We start from the raw sequence: 24,071 nt of genomic DNA, 5'->3' as shown, positions 1-24,071 counted from the left end.
AATGGCTGTGGCTACCATATACACCTTTTCTGGATGGTGGGGTCTGGGGGCACAATGGTCTTGGGCATTGGGGTTAATGGCCTAGAGCCAAATGCTGATACTAAAAACTGCTTATCCCGCAGACAAGGCGGACAGAATTGTACTTCGCAATCAATTTGGGATGTCCTGAAATGTCCTGTAAAAATGTGCAGTTATCATTTAAGTAAATTATAAGTAAGGCTTCTGGTTTAATGGTATTTATTTTTCCGCCATTTCCGTCTGTATTTATCCATGTAAATCTTTTGGCCTTTTTTCCACATTTAATTTTTGTCATATAAAAAGATATTTTGCATCCAGTATTTTTCTGCTTTTATTCTTATAATAAAATGCATTTTTTAAAGCACACATGCAGGCATATTGGAAAGAAATGCTTGCTCCATTTTGTCCATAACAACAAACGGTTGCTCCTGTGACTGCTGCTGCCTTAAGATATATGCTGTCAGCAATTTGAAGAACTTTAATGCTATTGTTTTACGTTTACACTCTCCCTGCTGCCAATCTGCAAGGTGATTGGCCTGCGATGTATGAGTGACATTATAGAGAACCAGACAGAAAGACCTTTCTGTTTTTTTCAATTTTTATAACTACATACCGACAGAAAGCAGATGGATTTCTATCTGTATTTATATGTAAAAATCATCAGTAAAAACAGAAAACTGGAAGCCTTAATTATAAGCCCCTCTCCCAAGCTTGGGGTCAACTTCTCTTGAGTTCCGGCAGCCAGAGGATTGCTGGCAACTACAAAGTGCATTGAGGTCATGGCACGAGCTTGCCCAAAGCACTGAATTCCTGCCTGGCCCAATGTAACTTATCAATAAACACAATTATCCAAATTTAGAATGGGCTTTTGTATTTAGCTTCTTCAGGCCTAAATCCAGCCTCGAAGCAAACGCCGGGTATGGAACCCACGTTGCTACTGAGCGATCCTCGCAGCCCGGAAGTGAAAAGGATACCGCAAGATTATAAATAAGCATTACAGTTTCACCTGTAATGCTGGACTCGCCTCCTACACTAGGCCTACAGGAAAAGGTCATGTTTACCCAATAACGCTGCCGAGAGCCATATAGCCTTCTAATATAATGGTCATCGGAATGTATCTGTTACTGTAAATGAGGATTCAAAAATAACACTAATAAACATTCTGTAATGAGATGTGAACACGAAACAGTACGTTGTTTAATTTGCAAGCAACTTTGGATCAAAGAACAACTGTTTCTATGAATTAACATTGCATTGATATTTCTGTTGTGGGCGCATTTAGTGCCATTTTAATCACACCGGGCATTGCCTAGCCAAGTCCCAATGAAACAAAACCTTTGTGCCAATGAAGATTTCTAGCAAAAGGTCACGCACTGCCCCTCCCCTGGCCTCCGTCTTTCTTGTATGCAGCAAAAGTACCACTAGTTCTTTTCTCCACTTCGACCAATCGGGGAGAGCATGACCCTCAGTCCGCAGGAAGGGTGACAATCCTGGCAGGGAGTAGGATGTGGTATTTCGTTGTCCTCCATGCGGCGCCAGGGTACAGGCTCGATCTCCTACCAGCACCCGTGGCCGCTCTCAGGGGTGGGCGCAGCCGCGTAGACCTCCACCTCACACAGGGTGAGGTACTCCTTGCGTGTTGGGATCACCACACTGACGTAGCGTCCCTCCATGCCACAGCAGCAGAGCGTGACCACTGGGTTCGTAGTGCCATTGGCAATGGTGCCGCACCTGTGGGGGGGGGGGGACAAGAAAAGGGAAAGTGGGTAATTAGTACCTCCCGTGGAGCAAGGAATGGCTTATTTAATGCACAGAGCTGCTCATAGACAGTTCAGAATCGTGGAACAGGCTTGTTCCAAGGATTCTGCATTTCTCTGTAGGTTCCTTTTGAAGGTACCGCAACTGTGCATGCGCAGTGTACTCGCTTAACTGTGCCACTTAAGCCACAGGAGATAATGGGTGGGCACTGTGTCCTTCTGTTCACAATAGGGGTGTACCGAATAGGGAAATTACTATTCCGACAAACACCCAATCGTTCAACCCAAGTATTCGGCCGAAGCCGAATTGCGAGCCGATTAGGCCACTATGTGGCCAAAGTGTGGTTCCTGCCTCATTTGTTACAAATGTGAGATTAATATGTTATAGAAATACATTCTGCACACTATTGCAGGTAGGATTTCCATACTGTGCCAAAAGCAGAGGCCATCTATGCCCTTGTGCTGAATGGAGACGCCCTGTGAGCAAAATACATTCACCAGCACACCAGCCAAGGTGGCATTTGCAGCAGTCAATAAGCAAATAGCTTATTGGCTACTGCAGCCTTCACCATACAGTTCCACTCTCTGTGATTGGCTATCATCTCTCAATCAGAGAGAAGATTTCTACTCACTGAAAGGGGACTTTGGCTTCGAGTGAGTGTTCCAGAAAGTATATTCACCAAGCCGAATAGCTGGATTTCAGCCGTACAACGGCCAAATACTTACTTGAAGCCAAAATTCAGTACACCCAGAGTTCACACTGTGTTATATTACCAACAGCTGCAAAGTGGCACCATGTCCTGCATGGAACCGTGAACCAGTCCTGGCTTTTAACTTTGCATTCAGGGTCCTGTAGGTCCAAACTTACAATTGGAAACACAAGACTACAGGTCCTAGAATAGAAAGGGGAAAAACAAGAGTAGCTCAAGAGTCACGCATGACATGGTGCGACTAGCCAGCAATGCTCATCCCAGTAGGACAACGCTGCACGCATGAAACAGAAAATTGGCTTTGGCCCAGTTCCATTGGAAGAAAAAGACTGGGGACCTTTAATTGAGCCATGAGTATTGGGAGGATAGCTCAGCGGCAACGTGCTCGACTTGGAAGCAAGACGACACGCAGCACGCAGGTTCGATCCCCGGGCCGTGCTTAGAAACCTCTGGGTATTAAGCGCGTTATAAATAACCTATCATATCATATATCCTAACCAGCATAAGGACTCCTCACATAACACTGTACAGTTTAAATTGTCCCTCACAAATAAAATACACATGCAGTAGACAACGAATCCAACACGCCGGGCCAAACAAACAGTGCGAGCCAAGACTTGATCAAATTGTTCAGCAGGTTCTAAAGTAGCACAAGCAACGGAGAGTATATGCTTTAGGTGGCATGCAACAACCACTGGTCAATGTGCTGAGCAAGTGTCCTGCTGCCACCAGAGTGTTTGGGAAGGGGACATGATCTTCCTGCACCCCCAAGCCCTTCAGAATAAGGGAAAGGCCACTGCAGGTATTGTAGGACACCAGGGGAGAGGGGTAGCCCGCAAAAGCTTTTTACATAATCACGTTATTGCATGCTTTATAGGTGTGGTACACATGCAGGAGTAGCAGCCATCTTGGGCATTAGCAGCCATATTGGAACGCAAAGCTTAAAAGCAGCACAGCAGTCAGCATCTCAGGCTGAGGCCGCGAACATGAGCTAAGCAATAGGTTGTATTCTGGGCACTGATGAAAAATACCAGTGCCAAAAGGGACCCATAAACCCTTGATTGTCTTAAATGTTGCCAACCTTTGCGCCCTAGGAAGAAAGTGCCCTGCAAGGCCATGGGAGGAGGGCTGAGCGTCTTTGTATGATACAATCCCATGAGAAACAGGGCAAGGGCCTCCAACCCACACCTGTCCTAGTCCTAGGTTATAGCACCCACATGCCCTGGCTTTAGGACCCCTGAATTCCAATGTACCAGATAACGCCAGACCACTGACCATAAACTCATTGGACCCCTGATCGATCAAAAAAGATCAGAAAGCAGGGCCTGCCTGCCTTCACTTCTAGGCCACGTGATTTGTGCTGAGAGGTGAAGGGAGGGGTGAAAAGATATCCTAAAATGAGGGTGGGGGACCTTGGAGAGGCACCGGGCTGCATGGCGGCGAGTGAAGTGTGTGAGCTAGTATGACCTCGGCTTTTCCCGGCGGACCCTGTCTATTCGTACCAGGTGCACTGTTACATAGATATAGATGTGTTTCTTAGTTGTAAAATAATTGTTACTTGGCCGTCTACTGACCGACTACGACTGCAACATCACCCACGTGGAAGAAGATGGACGGCCTGGGCAAGGACCAATGGCCTGGCATCCACTATGGAGCAGGTGACCTATGTGCAGGGTCGCACCAACCAGCTGCCCAGGTTTCTACTGTATGTAATGTTGTCACTGATGACGCTGTGTACCTTTATAATGTGTTACGCATACAGACTTTGCCAGAACGTTCCGTGGCAGCAGAGTTCTTTGTTGGCGCTTTTCCTTTTGTACGGAAATAAACCTTGTTATCCTTGCAAGAGGTGTATTGGGCCTTTTTCCCTAGCGGGTTGTATTTTTTCTGGTGTGATCGTCTAGGGGCTTTCCTACATTTGGTTACCCTGACATGATCCCAGCGAACCCCACAATGACGGAGGCTTCCAGGCTGCTTTTGTGAAGGGGCTGCACCCACCTCCAGCGAACAGTCCCAAGCATGCAACCCGCAGAGGTGTTCAGGAGCCAATCTTACAGAATTCCCGTCTGCTCTTTGGAGTGGGGCGCAGCTCTTGGGAGAGTGCAGGCCGTTATTGAAATCCTATGACGAGGAGCTCGGGTGAACACGCGGATGTGAGTACACCCATTGCGAGGGATAACAAGAAATAGCGAGCGTGGGGGAGTGTGGTATGCTGAGTGAAAATACGGTGTGGTGGGGCCACGTGGTGGTATTTGGTTTTTATTGTTTGCATACATTTTTAGATAAATTTAGAGGATTTTACAGAGGAAAAACAGGAGTGTGGGGAGCCTTTCCAAATGAGGGAAGATGATGGCACCATTTGTTTTGTGAAAAGGAGGCAACATAATTAGAGGCCTTGGTGGAAGTAGTGGTTATTGTTTTAGCTCATTATGATTTTGTGCAAAAGGTGGAGTCCAGAGGTGGGCCGGTGTTGGTAAATATACTTTGAGAAGTGTGCAGTGTGGTGGTGTGTGTGTGTGTGTGCGGGAAGGAGATACAGGGGATGACAGGGACGCAAGGACAGTGGACTGGTAGTGAGATCTGTGATAACAGTGTGCACAGTACATAAGAGTAAAGGTTCGGGAATTTAAACAGCAAAATTGCAAAGATGGGAGAGGGAACGCCATTGGAATATATGTATGATGCATGTGGGGAATTTGACCATCCACAAGGTGGGTGTGCGCTCACCTGGGATTTTTAACTTTTTTATATGAAATTGAATGATGGTAGATCAACCTCTGGAAAATGTGTGGGGCTAATCTTCACACATTTTCCTATGCTCACATAGACTTGTGCACTCTGGATGGACACAGACTACAGGCACAGTCCTCCCTGTCACAATTAGTTGCAAAGTGACACCCAGGAGTACATCAAAGCATCTCAAAAGGGGGAGGGAAAAACGTTCCTCCTGCATGGCCAGCCTCATTAAAAAACAAAGGCTCCATGTATCTGCCCTATCCTTTGTTGACCCTGCTGGTGGCAGTGACCCATAATGATGAGTTAATTTAAGCAGGCGAACAAGAGGCCTGGTCGCAGGGCTAACAAAAGACAGGAAAACCCCAACACCTTTGATATGCATCAGTGTCAACCTGAAGCCAGCTCCCGCCTCTTAGTATCAATGACAGTGATCGGTCCTGTCTGGTACATATGTGTACAGTAGGCAACCCCCGCGGGGGGGGCCAATTCAGAGAGTAGGAGTATGTCATTTGATGGAGACTGAAAGTCTGTTCTCGCCACAACTTCAAGGGAGACCTGCCTTTAATGAGGAACCACAGAGAGCTCAATTAACCAGAGAGATCTTTTGATGCACAACAGACAGGAAAATGAGTGGGACTTAGTAGTACATGTTTTCAGCCCTTCACCTTTCCTGTTCCAAAGCACTCTGGTCATGACCTCAAGATCCCTCTCCTAAACAGGGAACAGAGGGAGATACTGAATCCAGTGGACCCTGCAGCAGCTCCAGAACCAGTATCCAGCCAGAACACAGAATGCTCTGCTAGGCTCTGCAGGCAAGCTTCCTAGGTGGGAAGTGCCAGAGAGTCTCTGAACCAAACCAAGGACAAGGGAGTTGCCTGCAACACTCTCCTCAGCTTTGGGCCATCCACCTTAAAGTATGTCACAAGCCCAGCGAAGAAGCTAGGAGGAGTGCACCGACAAGCATCAGCCAATGTCCACCTTAAAGGACATTTTCAAGACAGTCAAGCCCCTCGAGATGCAACCGACTGCACTGCTGATTGTTGCTACGCCGCAGTCACTTACGCCGTCCGAGGCACCTCGACCAGTGCTTCAGACCCACCAACCAGCACTGAGACAACAATTCCTGACCCCGAGCTGCTGTGTAGGCCATCCTGCAGCCATCCGTCCAGCCTCACTCACCAATCTGCCTGCCGCCTGAGACCCGCAGCTATCTCCCCCACACTCACCAATCTGCCTGCCGCCTGAGACCCGCAGCTATCTCCCATCTTAAACTCTGTCACTGCAAAGCACCTTGAAACTGACTCTGGGCTGTTAAGGTTCAATGTGTTAATATCCCAGCAAATATATCGCCATATTTTTGCGGTGATGTTAAGGCATGGAACCTGCGGGGGACAACCCTTTAACCCATGCATTATTTTCAAAGGAGTGAGGGACACCCCTGCAGCCCCCACTCCCAAAAACCCCCAAAATGACCCCCCCCCAAAAAATATCGCCTATGGCCGTTCTAGACAACCATATATACAGGGATATTTTTGGGATATGTAGTGATACCCGCTGTCAAGCACCAAGAACATCTACAAGCACAAGGTACATTGTGGTTCTGTCCCCCTGGCCCTTCTCCAAAAGCTGCTAGTGACATTTTATGACCCATTCCTACCTTAGTGCTGAAACCAGGTATCCTTGAACTATTGTGATTAATTACTTTACCAACTACCCGCCTGCCAGTATCCAGAGTGCATCCCTTTTCCTTCTTGAAACTGTCGTCTGCATTCCTTTACAGGATGAATAATAATAAAGTAGATATTTGTGTACATCCTTGACTGGACAGTCCTTTTTATCATTGGGTAGTAATTACATGTTTGCTGTGTTGCAACTAACCAACAATCCATTACCTTGCCGTACCGTCCATGTTACCAAACTTGGACAAGGAGGTTTATATTTGACTTTTGTTGCCAATCTGATCGTATGCCTTCTGGTGTACTAGAGGTGTGGGGCTGATTGATGGTTTGGAGAGCAATATTCATCCCTGCACCACTGGTGCCCCGGAAGTTGATTCATCACATTGGTGGTAGGTGGTCGGATCGAGTTGCAGCCTTGCGCACAGCTTAGTCACTGATAAAGGTACTGTTGCAGGCAACGTTTAGACACTGCTAGGTATTGTAATAGTCATGGATCTTGACATAGCAAGGGTGAAAGGCATGACCAAGGATGTCCTGCGCGTCCAATGTCGAGAGAGGGGACTCCCGCACAGCACTAAGGTTAATAAACCTGAGTTGCTGACCAGACTCCAAGCTTGGGTAGAAGCGAGGGCAGTTGGGGAGAAGACCCCAGGGGACAGGCTAGACCCTGTGTACCTAAATAGAAAAGTCCTTCTGGAGGGGGTAGTGGAAGATGACGAGGAAGACAGCATGAGCAGTGTTTCTCGTCAACCATCCCGCCAGGTGGCAAGGATGGTTTTTCAACACTCTAGATTGTCACTAAGGTCAGGGGCTACTGTGGCATCTTGCAGGTGCCAGGTCCCAGCCCTCTGCACAGTCTCTAAGTGACCCAGTAATTGTGCCGGGTGTTAATAAGGTAGCGGCTAGAAAGCTCCTGCTCCCGAGATAGTCGCAGCGGCTACACGATCGAGGGCCAAAAAGATCGCCAGATTGAGCACTCTCAGAGCCTTAGGGCCTGAAATGCTTCTAGAGTGCTTATTGGAAAGACCGGCATGGCTGGTAACCCCTAGTCCAGTTCCACAGACTGCTCAGTTGCCTATTCATGCAGGAGAGGGGCCAGTAGCTACTTAGGACCCTACTCCGGTGGCAGGGGACTCAGTGACTTCAGAGTTGCCGGGCGCAGTGCAGGACCCTTATGTAGAGGACCAGGTGGGCGCAGATCTGAAGGGTCTGCCAAAGTTGGAGGAGTGTGCATCAGCATCAGCTGGGGGCCCAGATCAAACTGACTTCTACAAAACCAAGAAAGAGTGTCCCACTCTGGCGGGCCTGTGGATGCAGGTGGCTGAGCAGGCTAAGGGCGAGGCCCCTGGAGTGTTCAAAGCGTACTGGGAGGATGGACTCCTGTACACATTGAGCCAAAACACTTTTGGAGTTGGCTCACCAAATTCCTTTAGCGGGTCACTTGGGAGTTACTAAGACAACGGATCGGTTGTCTGTGCACTTTTACTGGCCACAGTTCGGTGTAAAGTTTAAGGAATTTGTCCGGTCCTGCCCGACTAGGCAAGTCAGGTGGTGCCACAAAGGCCCCCTTAATTGCGCTACCAGTGGTTGGGGCGGACGTTCGAGAGAAAAGGCATGGATGTTGTGGGTTCTTTGGATCCTCAAACCTGCTCAGGAAACAGATAAATCTTGGTGGTGGTACACCACGCCACAAGGTACCCAGAGAGTCTGTCCCTCTGACGAGCATCAAGCCCCCTGTGGTTGTGAAGGTTCCGATTGGGATATTCCCCCATGTTGAATTCCCCAAGGAAGTCATTTCTGACTGGGAACACACTTCGTATCAGAGAATATGAAGGCTATGTGGGAAGAGTGTGGAGTCACCTACCAGTTCTCTACATCCTTCCATCTACAAACAAGTGGGCTTGCTGAGCGATTCAACAAGACCCTAAAAGGCATGATAGGTGACTTGGAAGAGCACCCGAAGACAAAATTGGATATTATCCTGCCATGCCTACTGCTTGCCTACAGGGAGGTGCCACAGAAAGGAGTAGGGTTTAGCCCCTTTGAGCTTCTGTTGGACACCCTGTATGAGGTCCCCTTTGTCTAGTGAAAGAGGGATGAGAGGGCAATCCCTCATCTCTTACACGAGATGTGGTGGACTATGTACTTGGCATTCGGTCTAGAATTGCGAAGTTCATGGAACAGTCAACGTGAGGCCAGACAGGAGCTGATGAAGCACTGCCACGACCAGAAGGCTAAAGTGACGACAGTCCATTCTCCAGGACAGTGGATGTGGATTATGGATCCTGTCAAACCCAGTGCCCTTCAGGACAAGTGTACTGGGCCTTACTGTGTGCTGGAAAAAGTAAGTGGGCCTCATTACAAGTTTGCCGGTCCGGTAGCAATGGTACCGTAAGCTTGCCGGTAGCTATAGTACCGGACTGGCAAACTACGAGTTCTGCTCGCGGGTGCCTACCCGCCATACAGGACTGACTTGGCAGGCGTACCGGCACCCGCGATCAGACACTGTGTCCCCCATAGTACACTTGACTATGTGTTTGTTGTGCGGTCAGCATTGGGAAATGTATGTGGATTAGCCGCACACGTTTCCCAGAGGTTTATCTACCAACATTCCATTTCTTAAAAAAGAAATATCAAAACAGCCCTGGCGAGTGCACACTCCCCATGCGGATGGTTGAATTCCTCACAGAGGGAGATCCTATATTTAATTTGAATTTTTTAGGAGACTTGCTGGCCCTTGCCCCAATGCTGTGCCTGACACACAGAGCTAGAGTCCCGACTCCTTTGTTATTGAGTTTGGATCCTGAACCACGACATTTTCTTTAAACACTTTTATAATGAAATCCTTGCTTTGTTTTTAAGTCTCAGCTCTGGTTACTCTGTGAGGGAATTATTCTACCAGCCTGTCACAAGACACATCCCCGTAACCTACAACCCTAGTTTGTAATGGTCTTTTTGCAGGATATAAACTTTGAACATTTCTCCTAGTTTCTATAGCCTTTCGCTTCATCGACTAGGGCATGAAGATGCTCCAATCAACGCTATGTCATAACTGGCTATTTTGATACATTTGATTTTGAATTTTCTGGTACTCTCACCTTACCCATGCTACGCAAAGGAGTCACACTCATGGCGGCGTTTTCGTTAAGACAAATAGTTACCCAACATGGCCACCATGAAAACTGAAGGCAGACCGCTGTGTGGAGGCCCTATTCCATCCATTTCCATGGTGGCTCGGAATCAATGGAGGTGTGGCACGGCAGCCTTGAAATCCAAAAGGTAAGTGGGTGGGGATGGGAAGCTGACGGGAGATGGACAGGAAGCAGGAGGATGGGGGGTGGTGGTAAGATGGCTGGCTGTGTGCATGAAACGTGGGCTTGGATCATAAGATTCAGTCTGCGATCGAACAACCTGATTGACTGTGGCACCCGCCGCGGGTGCTAATGGCTAATCATAGAGGCAAGTTGATGGGGTAACTTTGAGAAGCCGTGGCTTTACTGCAAACTTTATTTCTCGAAGTCCTAGTTTCATCACAGTCCTCACACAATAAGTAGAATTCTCTCCTGAGACAGGAATCTAGAACGTAGTCCAAAGTGAAGCCACAGACACTAAACATTGGCCGTCTCCAGCTTCTTAGACCCACTGCCAAAACTCAGCTTGCCCATATTCAAGTGGAACAAAGGAGAGAAGCAGGGAAGGAAAGGGATTCATGTTGGAAATGGGTCTAAAATACACAGAGGAAGTGTAAAGTTCTGAATCCAGAAAGAAAAGACAGACCAGCTGCCATAATGAAGGCCCAGGTGCCTATTTTCTAGAGGTGAAGTTCAGATGTCTTTGAAATCTGGATGAAATTGACAAGAAATATTTAGCATCTAATTCACTCTAAATAAGGATCCGTGTTTGCCTGCACCCAGAGTGCAGTGGCCCCAATACTAAAGACGTAACAACCCCCATAATCTGCATTTGTTTACACAATAGTCAGGCCTTTTCCAGCAAATCCCTATCATCGTGTCCCTCAGGCAAATAGACAAAGTATACACGTTTTGCAGACGTCATTTGTCAAGTAGGGGAGTGACAGGCTCTGCCTGTGGCTAAAAGCTGTCCCATCATGTTCCCCATGGCCATTGGCGGCAGGAGGCAAAAGGCCCGCGTCTGCCCTCCCAACCTACTGTGGTGGTGCGGTGTGGACTAAGTCATTGGGCCAGATTCAAGGAAAAATTTGCAATGATCCTGCAAAGCCCAACAGCTGAAGACAACTTTGCGCGTCCCTGCGTACATAAGATTTTCTGCGCGCTCTGTTTATTCATGGAATTGTTCCCACAAAGCAACCCTATGCGCAAGTCGCGGCCAGACAGGTCCACGACACGCCCCCCCCACATTGCAATTCCAGCAACGTACACAGACCTGTGTGCACTCCTTGAACGCAAAATGATGCACCCCGGCAATACTGTATGCTAACCACTACGACTAAGGCAGCACCCCGGCGACTCTGCATCAGGTCCCCCATGACTATTCCAAGAACCCCCTCAACATGCGTACCATGTATCATAAAGGAAGCCATTTCCTGGTAAATTTGCGTGCAAACCCATGTAAACCGTATCTGCACCCTGCTACAATGCTTATGCGCACCCCTAAATCCAAGTTCCGATCTTACCTTAGCGCAGTGATTCCTATTGCATGGGTCTTTACGCCTCCCTTCAGGTGTTTGGCTAGCAAGCTTTGCCTGGTGATATCCCTGACTTGAGGTTGCGCGGTCACATCCCTGAATACGCATGGTTCAGTGCAGTTGTGGGCGTGCAATTGACTTGTCCGGGTCTTCCCTCGACACGGCCACAATTTGACTTGTTCTTCCTCATTCTGCATGTTGCACCACCTACTTTGAACTCTGCGTAGACCCAACCCACCCTCTGCATGGAGTCTTGCGCAACACGCTCAACTGCATGCAGGGATGCATAAGACCTGAGCAACGGCTCTGCAGTGTACGGATTTCTTCCACAAAGTCGATATCATAAATCGACGAAGGGGGGTTTTAAACACTGAAAGGCCTGTAAAGTCCAGAGTTACCCCACAAAGTATTCCATGAATCAGCCCGATTGTCTACCAGTGCTGGCCCCAGGGGTGCAACTAGACTAACATTTTGTTTGGGGCAAACCCTCCAAATTTTGTGGCAGGGCTAACTTCAAAGACAGTGGGAAGAGGGGAAAACATTTATGGGGTGTTCTCCACCAAGGCATGTTTGTGGGAACTGGTGTCAAGTTAGCAGGAAAAGGTGCAATTTAAAACACTGACACCGCTTCTAAAAATGAACGGATTGAAGGACAAAAGGCACATTTCTATTGCTACTTGCCTGTGCTGTAATGCTGTAGTTGGGATGTGGTGTGTGGGTGGTTGGGATGTGGTGTGTGATTTACTTTCTCAGCTGCTGGTTCATGTTGTGCATGTTTCTCTTGGTACTTGCCAACATGGTAATGATGTGGTTGGGATGTGGTGTGTGGTTGGCTTTGTCAGCTGCTGGTTCATGTTGTGCATGTTTCTCTTGGTACTTGCCAACATGGTAATGATGTGGTTGGGATGTTGTGTGTGGTTGGCTTTGTCAGCTGCTGGTTCATGTTGTGCATGTTTCCCTTGGTACTTGCCAACATGGTAATGATGTGGTTGGGATGTGGTGTGTGGTTGGCTTTGTCAGCTGCTGGTTCATGTTGTGCATGTTTCTCTTGGTACTTGCCCAACATGGTAATGATGTGGTTGGGATGTGGTGTGTGGTTGGCTTTGTCAGCTGCTGGTTCATGTTGTGCATGTTTCTCTTGGTACTTGCCAACATGGTAATGATGTGGTTGGGATGTGGTGTGTGGGTGGTTGGGATGTGGTATGTGGTTGGCTTTGTCAGCTGCTGGTTCATGTTTTGCATGTTTCTCTTGGTACTTGCCAACATGGTAATGATGTGGTTGGGATGTGGTGTGTGGTTGGGATGTGGTGTGTGGTTGGCTTTGGCAGCTGCTGGTTCATGTTGTGCATGTTTCTCTTGGTACTTGCCAACATGGTAATGATGTGGTTGGGATGTGGTGTGTGGGTGGTTGGGATGTGGTGTGTGGTTGGCTTTGGCAGCTGCTGGTTCATGTTGTGCATGTTTCTCTTGGTACTTGCCAACATGGTAATGATGTGGTTGGGATGTGGTGTGTGGGTGGTTGGGATGTGGTGTGTGGTTGGCTTTGTCAGCTGCTGTTTCATGTTGTGCATGTTTCTCTTGGTACTTGCCAACATGGTAATGATGTGGTTGGGATGTGGTGTGTGGTTGGCTTTGTCAGCTGCTGTTTCATGTTGTGCATGTTTCTCTTGGTACTTGCCAACATGGTAATGATGTGGTTGGGATGTGGTGTGTGGGTGGTTGGGATGTGGTGTGTGGTTGGCTTTGTCAGCTGCTGGTTCATGTTGTGCATGTTTCTCTTGGTACTTGCCAACATGGTAATGATGTGGTGTGTGGATGGCTTTCTCAGATGTTTGTTCATTACTTATGTCCAGTTGAATTGTGCCATAATCCCTTTTAAGACTGAGACTCGCTACGGTTGAATTTTCTTTTCAAAATAAACCAGTAGACATCATTGATATAAACTCAGCTTTAAAAAGTAGCTTAATTTCGTGAGTCACTTTCTTTCTGTGAGAATTCATGACCAAATGTGTTTTGTAGGGCATCTAACTTCTTAAAGCATTCTAGTAAGACTCTCCTGCTGAAGCTTCAATGTTAAAAGCAGCCACAACTCTGCGCCTCGCGTCTGAAACCGGACACGTAGGAACGTTTTGAGGATACGTTTTCTCCAGTCCCCTCTTACCCTTCCAAGCAAGCACTCCCATCCCATCACGTTTTAATTTCCTACACGTGTATGGGTACAGAAAGCGTAGCTGTTAATATTCAAGGGACCGATTCATGGAATTATCTGCAAAAAATCAGGGATTTGCGTGCCATTTTGTATGCGAAACCCTGTTCAACAATTCAAAGAATCGCCTGCGCAGCACTTTTTTCTAACTTGCGTGGACTTCGCGCAGTTGCAGCATGTCTCTGCAAGCGGTCGAGTGCCTTCCGCGAGACACCATGCAGAGCGCGTGCACAGGGCAGAGTAGGGGGCGGAACTCGGAAAATGAGGAGGAACAAGGGAAAAACTGGGTGTTATGAGGGATGGCAGCAGGTAGTCCATAGCAAGCACACAAATGCGCACGACAAAGCGTATTCATGGAAATGACCGCGCAACCTCCCGCCTGCGAAATGCCTACACAAATCCCTCCATCTCTCCGCCACCCGAAGGTAGGCCTAACTACACTTGCACATAGTAATCACAGCGCGGAGGTGTGTTTGCATGTCGGGTTTAGGGGTGCGTAACTCCAAGTAACTTCTCCGCTTTGCCTCCAAAAATCGGCAGTATTACCATCTGGTAATTCCGCTAGAGGCAATACTGCCAAAAATCCCAAATGGAGTCCTATGGTCTCCATAAAATGTGAATTTACACTGACAAACCACCACTTGCAATCCAACGGTATTACCACCAGAGGTAATACGGTAATACGCTAATACGCTGTACCAAGTGGCGGTAACGGTAATACCATTTGGTAGTATCTCGATGGTATTAGCGCCGAGATACCACCAAACTCGTAATGAGCCTCAATATCCTGAACCTGCAGCTGTCAGTTCAGTTTAGATAAAGCTGACCTCCACAGTGGGGGCACAGTGGCTTGTGGGACTCACACAGGGTTGGAGTTGTCCGGAGAGTTTCCGATGCGCACTTCGGCGCCCCACAGGCGCTCGCCGCAGCAGTCCTGCCTGTTCACCACGGTGACGGCGGCGATTTGGTGCAGTTCCTGCAGGTCCACCTTCCACCAAGAGCCCATCTCGAAATCGTTATGGGAGCAGGAGCCAGACTTGTATGAGGTGTTCCGGTCCCCATCGATGGCCGCCTGCGACTCGTCAACCGAAGAGTAGCTGGAGCTCCGACTGGATTTTCCACCTCGTGCTAAATTGTTCCCTGAAACAAAACCCAAATTACAGCATGTGAGATTTTCCAGTTATGTGTGTGCTAGGACGGAGCAGAGAGCAGACTGAGGGCTGTGGAGTGCAGGCTTCCTGCAGAAGATGTGTACATGTTGCCTGCAGTTATATGGGAACAGCTTAGCTGCCTGCAGCACTGCCTGTAGGAGATCACTTATACCATGGGCAATGCATGGAAAAGTGTCATAAGCGCAGGCAATTGCTCTGGGCAGCCCTCAAAACCATTGCTGAAGGTGAAGGACCATATGCAAACCAGGCCTGGATCCACCCCAAAAGCTGCAGTACAGCCGGAAGTACAAGACTACATCACTTCCGCACAAGGGGCAAGCAACCCCATGCATGTTTCAGCCCCATTGGACACAGTCAGTGAGTTGTGACAAGCTTCAGGGATGGGGGCACTGTACCTCTGGGCATACCCAGGCCACTCAGGGTGACTGGCAGAAAACTGACATATTTCTGACTTGCTTGTGATCTCATGCGTAAGTGATGAGTGCATGCTGAGTGCGTGTGTTCTGTGGCGCTGTGAGATTGTGAGCAGGGAGGTCATTTAGGGGTCGCAATGCGACCCCTGGGGTTTCCCTTGCTACCCCTAGAAAAGAAAGTTAAAAAAAAAAGATTTGGCCAGCACCATGTGGCTCTTTGCTTCTGGAGTGGCTGGCGTTCTTGTTTAGGCCTCTTAAAAAAAAGTCAATTAAAAAAAAGAACAGGGGTTCCACAAGTCTAACACTTTCAGCAGTGACCCTAAATTAGAAAGAACAGGAATACCAAATAATGTGTCTTTCTGGAATTCTATACAATAATTGTTAGACGCATTAAAGATTTATTTCAGGCACACTTCAGGGAGTGAGTCATTGATTTAGTCTGATCTTAAACACCTCTGCTCAGCCTTTCATCCTTCTGAGGTCGATAAATGAGTACCAACACAGGTTAGGTGATATTGTAGGTATATTTGTTCCATATAAATCGCATAATCGTAAGTGCTATTTAATTACACATCATTATCATTCAGCCATGGACGCCTGCTTGCATTCACAGTAATTTGGTAATATGGGACTATACACACTGATCTTAACGATACATATGGCGATCTATTCTTGTATGAAATATATATTGCATTATAGTGATATCGTAACCATAATATTCGTACTGTACTTCGGAAAAATGCTATGTGATGCCACTTCCTGTTTTGTCAAGGGGTGAAAGGTTGTGTTCCATTGCTTCCCGTGATATCACTTTGGCGTGGGGCCAAATGACATCACTTCCTGTGATGTCATCAGAGGTCAAGGGTCGTATGATGTCACTTCCGCTACCCCTGGCATTTTGGTGAAATTACATCCCTGATCGTGAGCCTTTGCCTTTTTCCTGTCCTGGGCCCTCTCTCGGCCCTCCCTCACCTGACTTCTGGATCTGCTGGCCGCCTTGCTGCGGTATTGCAATCAATCCGTCTGGTGCTAGGAACCCAACCGGTTGGCGCATTGCTGTGGCACAATCGAATCTAATCAGGCAAAGTGGCGATGCTTCTATTTTTGTTTCCGTGCTTTATCTATCAGTAGTTAGCAAATATATTGTACTGACGGCACACAGGGGGCACATTACGAGGTTGGAGGTAGCCTTGCCGGTTTTACCGGTAAGGCTACCTCCATACCGGCAAGAAAATCCGTCACCCGCGAATGGGCAATTACTGGGGTATTCCGTCCCCGCCAGACCCAGTAATTGCCCTTTCGCAGGTGCTGGTAGATCCCCATTCCCATTTGAGCCCCATAGGGCTCAATGGGGATGCCTGTAGCACCGGCACTGTTCATAACGGTGGCGGTGCTACAGGGTTGCTGGGCCTCATTACAACACTGGCGGGCGGTAGCCGTGCCTGCAAAACAGGCACTGCAGCCGCTGGAGTTGCATTTTTTCTGGTGCCCAGAAATGGCCAATTACCGGATCATTATGGCCTTGTTGGACCCGGTTTTTGCCCATTCCTGGGCGCCGGAAAAAATTCTTCCCCATTCCCATTTGAGCCCCATAGGGCTTAATGGGAATGGGGAAGCCGGATGCACAGGCACCGTTATCAACGGTGCCTGTGCATCCGAAATGATGTGCTCGCGGGTGCCTTTCATTCCGCCAGGCCAGGCCTTGTGGAATGAAAGGCACCCGCGAGCACAACTCAGAGTTTGCCGGTCCGGTACCTTTGTTACTAGACCGGCAACCTCGTAATGAGGCCCAGTGACTTGGATTACCCGATTGGATACTCTTCTGCTACACTGACGCCTTGCCACTGTTACTTTCTCCTTTTGTTCGAACGGATTTTGGTGAATGTGGGGTGTATACCCTTTGAGCCAATAATTTGTTTACAGTTAGTTTGTATCTTGAGCTCCCTATCCTATACGCCTATTCTAATATCTCTGGTTGTGGTCCTGCCATGGCGTTACGTGCAGGCTTGAGGAGTCAATCCAGCGTTATTCTCGATAACCACATGGCACCTACTGCTGATAATCAGTGCGTGGAGCCAAGGGGCGAAACTTCAACTCGCTCTGATCACCAGTAAGCCAAAATCACAGCTGCACTGTTACATAACCTGGGCAATGAACATTTAACCTTAGTACAAGCTTCTGACCAAAAGGAATTAATGGATCAATTAGGCGGTCCTTCTATCAATGAGAAGAAGCGAGCCACACGTAAAACCAATGTTCGCTCAAGTAAATCATCGGCCCGGGTGACCTCATCCCCAATTGCCGGTGAGCAAATCACAAACTTTTTTACTAGATCTACTGGCACTAATACTGAAATCAGATCAGTGGTTCCAATTCGGGGGACGCCTACACTTGATCATTCTCAAATGAATGGGTTGACTGACCGGAGCATCACAGAATATGCGGATTCTGCATTTGTTGGTAATGATCTCTGTGCTGCGGGGAGAGTGCGGTGCAACAAACCTGTGATGCCTCGCAAGCACGCTCACCAACAGACTTGATTAATTTATTTCAGCTTGGTTCTGGTAACGTGTTATCATTGATCGCTTTGGAGGATGAGGACTCCCCTCCCCCCACCGTCTCGGCCCACAACAGCTCTTTTGTCAATTTATATGACAGTATCTGGAATGAAGTAATAGCCTATGCAAATATTTTAAGTGCCATTAATGTAAAGCTGGAAGAATTGAAATTGAACCCCAATCAACTTCCCCGATTGGTCTCCCGTTGGTCTTGAACCAACCTAAAGAGTTTGTCCTGAGTGTTCTTAACACCACCCGAATTATTATTGATGAAGATTTTAGGGAGAATGCAACTCGTTCAATTCTGTCTAAAGTGTCTAGTGATGTCTTTGTGTTTAATCCAGTAAGTGATAATTAATTGATTGTAGAGACTGAAATTGGCCCTGTTGAAGATGATCATAATATATTGAGTACAGGGGGGAGGAGCAGGGATCTGTTGGACCTTCTGCAAACTCAGTCTCTAGACAGAAAAACATCAAAAAATCAAAAACTGCCTAAAAGAAGAAATGTGTCCTCACAAATATTTGAGAAACCTCACCATAACTGAATTCATGAACAGGGCACAGATAACGAGTACACAGGATCCCCGAATTATGACCCTGGTGTTGGAGGAAAGTTCCTGTGATCTAATTGTGAACTTCGGGGTGCAGTGTGATCGTAGACCTGTTGGGGAGAATTCTCAGAAATTTGCTAATTCCCTTAGAGACCCCCAGCTCTTTTGCTGGACTTCAGGACTTTTTATCTCATGTAATTTTAATGTGATTTAATTTGTGTTCTTTTTAATTTTGGAGTCTGACAAATTCCATAGGCATCATCTTTACATTGTGTCACCTTCAGTGCAGTGGCCCAGGGAAGTCTTAGATTTCCCCAAGGTTTACATACCTTCTCTTGGGGAAACTACTGTTTCCAAGAGCAGTGAAGTGAAATTTACTTTACATTTTGTAACATTCTAGATACCATAGTGTCAAATCGGATATTAAATTATGCCTCTTATTACAAACGATTTGTATGTATATTGGCCTACGCCAAGTTGCTTAAAATTGTACGCGAATAACTCTCTGCGGCAAGGTCTTGACCTTAGAAATTGATGTAAGCCGCCATCTTGAATCAAGCCTTCATTTTAGGTTAGAAACCGCCATTTTGGGGTTTTATACAAAGTCACCCTGTAATCTAAAATGGCCGTCTCGTGTGTCCTTGTTCTTGCCTTAACCTCTCCAACCTCTGTAGGGGAGTTAATGTCCAACCTGCCCTCAGGCTACATGTTAGGGTCATGTAGACCTTGTCCTTTGTTGACCTCGGGAGCAGGGGATTACTCGAATTAGCAATGTTAAACTACAAGTATACAAGAACAGTAATGCTATCCGAATATAATATGTGAAACATTGTTTGGTCTGTATTAAAACAATATGTAAAGAGTGTAAATGTTAAATTAAAGAATAATGGAGTGTGTTAGTAAATGTATTGAAAAGTAAACCGCATGCACGAGATATGTAAATTAGGAAAGTGAACCTGGCGCGACCCTAGCCCAGTGGATGATTAACATGTAAGAGGGCTGGACATCATTTTACAAATTGTATAAATGCGTCAATGTCCATCTAGGAAATTCTGTCACTGCTTAAATTGAACCCTGCTGGTGGTCTCTGTGATGTATTGACGGCCAAATAGTTATTTGTGTACTTTGTTGAATACTGTGCAGCTTTGTAATAAAGATTCTGAGAATCTCTATAAGCCCGTCTCGGTGTATTTTCCTTTGCTCGGTGTAACAGCCGTAATATTGTAGTTTTTCTGATTCCACAATAGGGTGCTGAGGGGTTACTTAGTATCCCCTTTGTCTAGTTTCTCATGTAACATATTTATGTTACCCTTGCTACAATTAATGGCTTGTGGCAGTGGTTTACTTTATACTACCATTGTGTGTTTTTACCATGGGCTGCATTCACAGCCACGGTAAGGCACCCATGGGTGCACATTTCGTCAAAATGGCCCTGGTCTTCTTTTTTCGCTATTTTCTGTCAGGAAGGTCCTACTTGAGATTCACTCTGCGCGCCAAACCAGGTTTGGTCTCTCTTGTCGTTTAGTCTTTGGCAGGGTTCACGAGTGAAGCCTGCCACTGGCTCCAGTATGTCTGGCAGGGACAGGAAGTGAGGGAGGTGCCCCAAACTCCCTCAGCTTAATCCCAATGCACCCAAAGGTGATTGGCCGGCTGGCTGTCATGCTGTGTGATTGACAGCTCGGCTGGAATGAATGGCAGAAGCCTGAATAAAAAGCAAGGCATTTTGGCTTGGAAGGCAGAGTGGACCACTGGACAAAGGAATCCGAAGAAGAACTTGGAAGAGACGCCTGCTGCAACTCCTGCACCATTGGTTTGCCCGGTGAAGCCCTGCTGCTGTGCTGAAGCTCCGAATTCGTCTCGACTAGAGACGCCCTGCAAGGACGACTTCTCCCTTTGAGTTGGTGGGACCAATCAACCCCAAAGTAAGCACGTCTGGACATCCTCTCGAAGCTGGTTGCATTTCCACTGCTCCTGCGGCTGGAACCGAAGAGCCAGGGAGAGGAACACCAGATTGTGTGCGTGGCTTTTAAGTCGGACCCGAGAACTGCAGTGTTGCTATTTGCTGTCAGACATGAGGAGCTGAAACACTGAAGAACCGCTGAATCGAAGTTTGTCCATTGCTACCGCTGACCTTCCCATTGCAGAGCAGGAGTCCCCAGACGTCCTCCCTCTTGTCCCCACGAATGAGGCTGAGTAACAACAGGATCTGCAGAGCTGTACAGGAAGAGAAGCCAGCTGGAACCATTTCTTCTAACCAGAGGTACTGTAAAAACTAAGAGAACTTACCTCTTGTTGTGTAGCCTTGCTTGCCCTCAGTTGAGACCTGTCTTGGTTACCTTGCAGAGTTGCTAAAGCTTTCCCCCCCACACGCCTCTCAGCATGTGGCCCTTCAAGTGTTCTATTTTCTACAAGCATTTGTAAAAACATTGTGCAAGACTTTTCACCTACCTGCAAAGAAGATCTTCAGCTCCCCTTGACATTGTGTAATTAACATTGGCTGCTGGCTCCCTGAACGATTCCTATTGACTTCTGACTTTGTGCTTTGGAAGGTGTTTAATAGTACTTGCCCGTTTATGAATTATTTGTTAACCTTTGTTTTATTCCTCCATTCTGTCTTTTGCACCAACCCCAGTATTGCTCTAAATGTACCAGTGATAAATCAATGTCCACAGTGTCCTAGCTATTTAAGTCACCTGAGGGTGTAGGAGGTGTGTGTGCCATCCCCAATGGGTGTCATCTGATTTAGAGAAACTGAGAGTGTGATTTGAAGTATATTTAAGTGTTACATGTTTTGCTCCCTTTCTGAAGAAGGCTAATGTACTCCAGAGTCCCCCGGCCGGCCCATAGAGCCGAGGTTTTTCTCTGAAGTACTTTAAAACGAGATAGCTGCATCCTTGAGATGGATGGGGGTGCAGATGTATTACTCTAACACCAATCAATAAGGACAACTCAATGGTTTGGCAAAGGAAGCCCGTTTAATGACAAGTACAAAAAACGGGGAGTCATGGAAAACAGCAGTGATGCGATAGTCCGCCTCGCTTCAACTCCAATGAACTTCATAAAAATCATAGTATTTATACTGAAAACTCGTCATAATTGATGTATAACGCTCAAAAGTTAATATGCAATTCTATTGGTTAGGAAAAAGTAACTTCTAGATTATTTGGTCCATTGTGATTGGGTTGGCACAAACCCCATGCATACATTTCCACTTTGCTTAGCAGCATGCAGAATGGTCAGCCAGGTGCAGGGTGCTCCCTAGTCACCCGGCCTTCCTCCAATTAAGGTTACAATCAATCATCACTTCAGCAACTATGTGTCAATTATTTTACTGTGGTTGGCCTCGAAACTGCATCTTCTGACTGGAAAAGTTCTGATATCTTGTTAGGCAGAATCCTGTGCAGCGCCCTTAGGGACCACTACACACGATTAAGACTACAGGTGGCAATACAAGTTTTACCTTTGGTACAAGCCTGTACTACTATGTTAAAGTGGTAGCAGTAGCGGAGCAGCTAGGCTTATCTCAAGAGTATATGAGCAGTAACAGAGATTACACAAAGGGACCACAATTACTGTGACTCAAGCAAACACTGACTTAAGATTTTAGGTAAAAAAATATAAGTACATTTATTTTTAAACCATTTGTTATCGACACTTCTATTAATTCAAAAACCATACGTAAAATATACTACAACTAACCAATTCACTTTGTACAGTATTTCTCAAGGTAAGTACCCTGTGTTTGAATGGACCGGTGTTATGAAACAGAACACGTTACCGTGAATACAATTGCGAACAATTTTTGACAGTTCGGTCTATTAGAGAGAGTATCCGCGGCAAGAAATGCTACCGGGGCAAAAACACACTTAGCACCCGAAATACCCAGAGCAAGTTGGGGGCAAAAATCACAGGCAATATGTTAGTTAGGCAGACAGAATCGAAGAACACACGTAGACAGGAATTCAAGGGCCGGAGCCAAAGTCAAATGACACCGGGTGCCTGTTGTCGAGGATCACAGTCGGACAGTTCAAGATTCAATGTTGCCAAGAGTACTGTGATATTGTCAATGTTCGAAAGCAAAAGTTATAAGAAGGAGGGAAAAGTAAGGACAAGCCTTAAGGTAGAGAAATAGGGATTTCACCCAAAATTTCTCAAACAGGACACAGTACCTTTCTCAAAGAACGAAGCTGGTGCCACGGCTGTTCCTGTTGGTTTCCAGCAGACCCACGCTTTCTTGCAGCTCGATGAGGGGGTCCGCACCACAGAGGGATGAGGCTGGCAGCAGCGACAATGAATAAAAGGTGCGCTCCTTAAAAACAGGAGAGGGTCTTCAGGTGGCTATCCGGACCACTACAACAGTGTGCAGCGATTTCGGCCACGAAGGCGACCTCTGGCTGAAGAAGATGAGCTGGTTATCCCCACCAGGCTCAAGGGAAGAAGACTCCGGACTGGATTTCCTCTTAGTCGTTGAAGGGTAGATAGCTCAGGACTGCAGCAGGGCTTCACCGGTACGGGGTAGGGGCAGCAGTCAACCTCTCCTCCACTTCTCATCGGTTCCTTGTAGTTCCAGTGGTGACTCTCTGACTTCCAGCCCAAGAGACCTGCCTTTTTTGCGAAAAACCCCCATTCACACAGCCTGGCTGTCAATCACCCAGCAGGGGGGTTGTCCAGCCCGGACAACCACCTTGTCCAATCATGACAAAGTGCGACTTGGGTTTCCTAGGATACCCTGTGCAGGGGGTGACTACATCCCTCCCTCACATTCAGCCCATCTAGACACCCAGGCACCCTGAGGAGGGCTTCTTGGCAGAAGCCCGCCAAAAGACAGTGAACAAAGAAGGCAAACCTAGTTTGCCGCGCAAAGTAAAACACAAGAATGATTTTAACAAAAAGAAATGGCGAATAAACCGCACTGGAGCCAAACAAAAAAGGATTTGGTCAAGCGGGTTTAAGTTTGAGGCTAACACAATAGCCTACAATATTACCACGGTTATATAAGATAACTGCGGTAGAAAAGTATGGTAGATACCACTGCCACCAGCCATGTCTAAATGTCAAAAGAGCGAAACAATGCTCTAGGAGGTACAGATAAAAAGAGTTAACCCTTCCAGCACTCCATGTAAGATGGTGTGCCCTGGATCTGTGGTTAAATTTGACTAAGTAAAGGTAATGGTAACTTTACCCTTTTCTGGGGGACAGTAGTCAGCCCCAGAAATGGAGTCGATGGGAGTCTGAACAACAACCCTGTGTCACTGCACTGAAGGTGCTGTGTGACACAAAAGAAGGGGACTACTGAAGTGGTGTACTCCAGAGTCCACAATCACAAAAACAGGTGAAAACACATAGCAAAACACAAGTAAGAGTGGGGGAAAAGCTCACACTCTTACCAAGTGGAAAGAAATAACTCCAGAGATCCAGCAAAGCTGCTGAGGCACTCACTAGGTTAGGGAAATTAGCCATGAAATGAGAATTCTCCCTAACATATCTCTTCCTGGGCGGATGCCAAGCATAGGTGTGAACCCGTGCTCATTCTCGCTCGGCTAGACACGGGATTCCCACACCGTGAATTTGTGTCGTTTCTCTCCATTTGTGTATTTGATTTT

General features: G+C 47.1%; 1 protein-coding gene across 1 annotated transcript in view; it reads right to left on the bottom strand.

Moving 5' to 3' along the window:
- Positions 1–1,193: 1,193 nt before the first annotated feature.
- LOC138498707 (fucolectin-like) overlaps positions 1,194–24,071 on the bottom strand; it is a 57,925-nt gene continuing 35,047 nt past the window's right edge. The window contains exons 2-3 of the mRNA XM_069622353.1: positions 14,636–14,912; positions 1,194–1,749 (exon numbers count right to left, since the gene is read on the bottom strand). Coding sequence (XP_069478454.1) covers positions 1,575–1,749; positions 14,636–14,912 — 452 coding nt within the window. The 3' untranslated portion in view covers positions 1,194–1,574. The remainder of the gene's footprint in view (positions 1,750–14,635; positions 14,913–24,071) is intronic.

The sequence above is a fragment of the Ambystoma mexicanum genome, chromosome 5q (assembly GCF_040938575.1).
Source record: "Ambystoma mexicanum isolate Mex_15411 chromosome 5q, UKY_AmexF1_1, whole genome shotgun sequence".
Lineage (NCBI taxonomy): Eukaryota > Metazoa > Chordata > Amphibia > Caudata > Ambystomatidae > Ambystoma > Ambystoma mexicanum.
The sequence above is the reverse complement of the archived record's forward strand: the minus strand, read 5'-3'. Positions and strand labels throughout refer to the sequence as shown.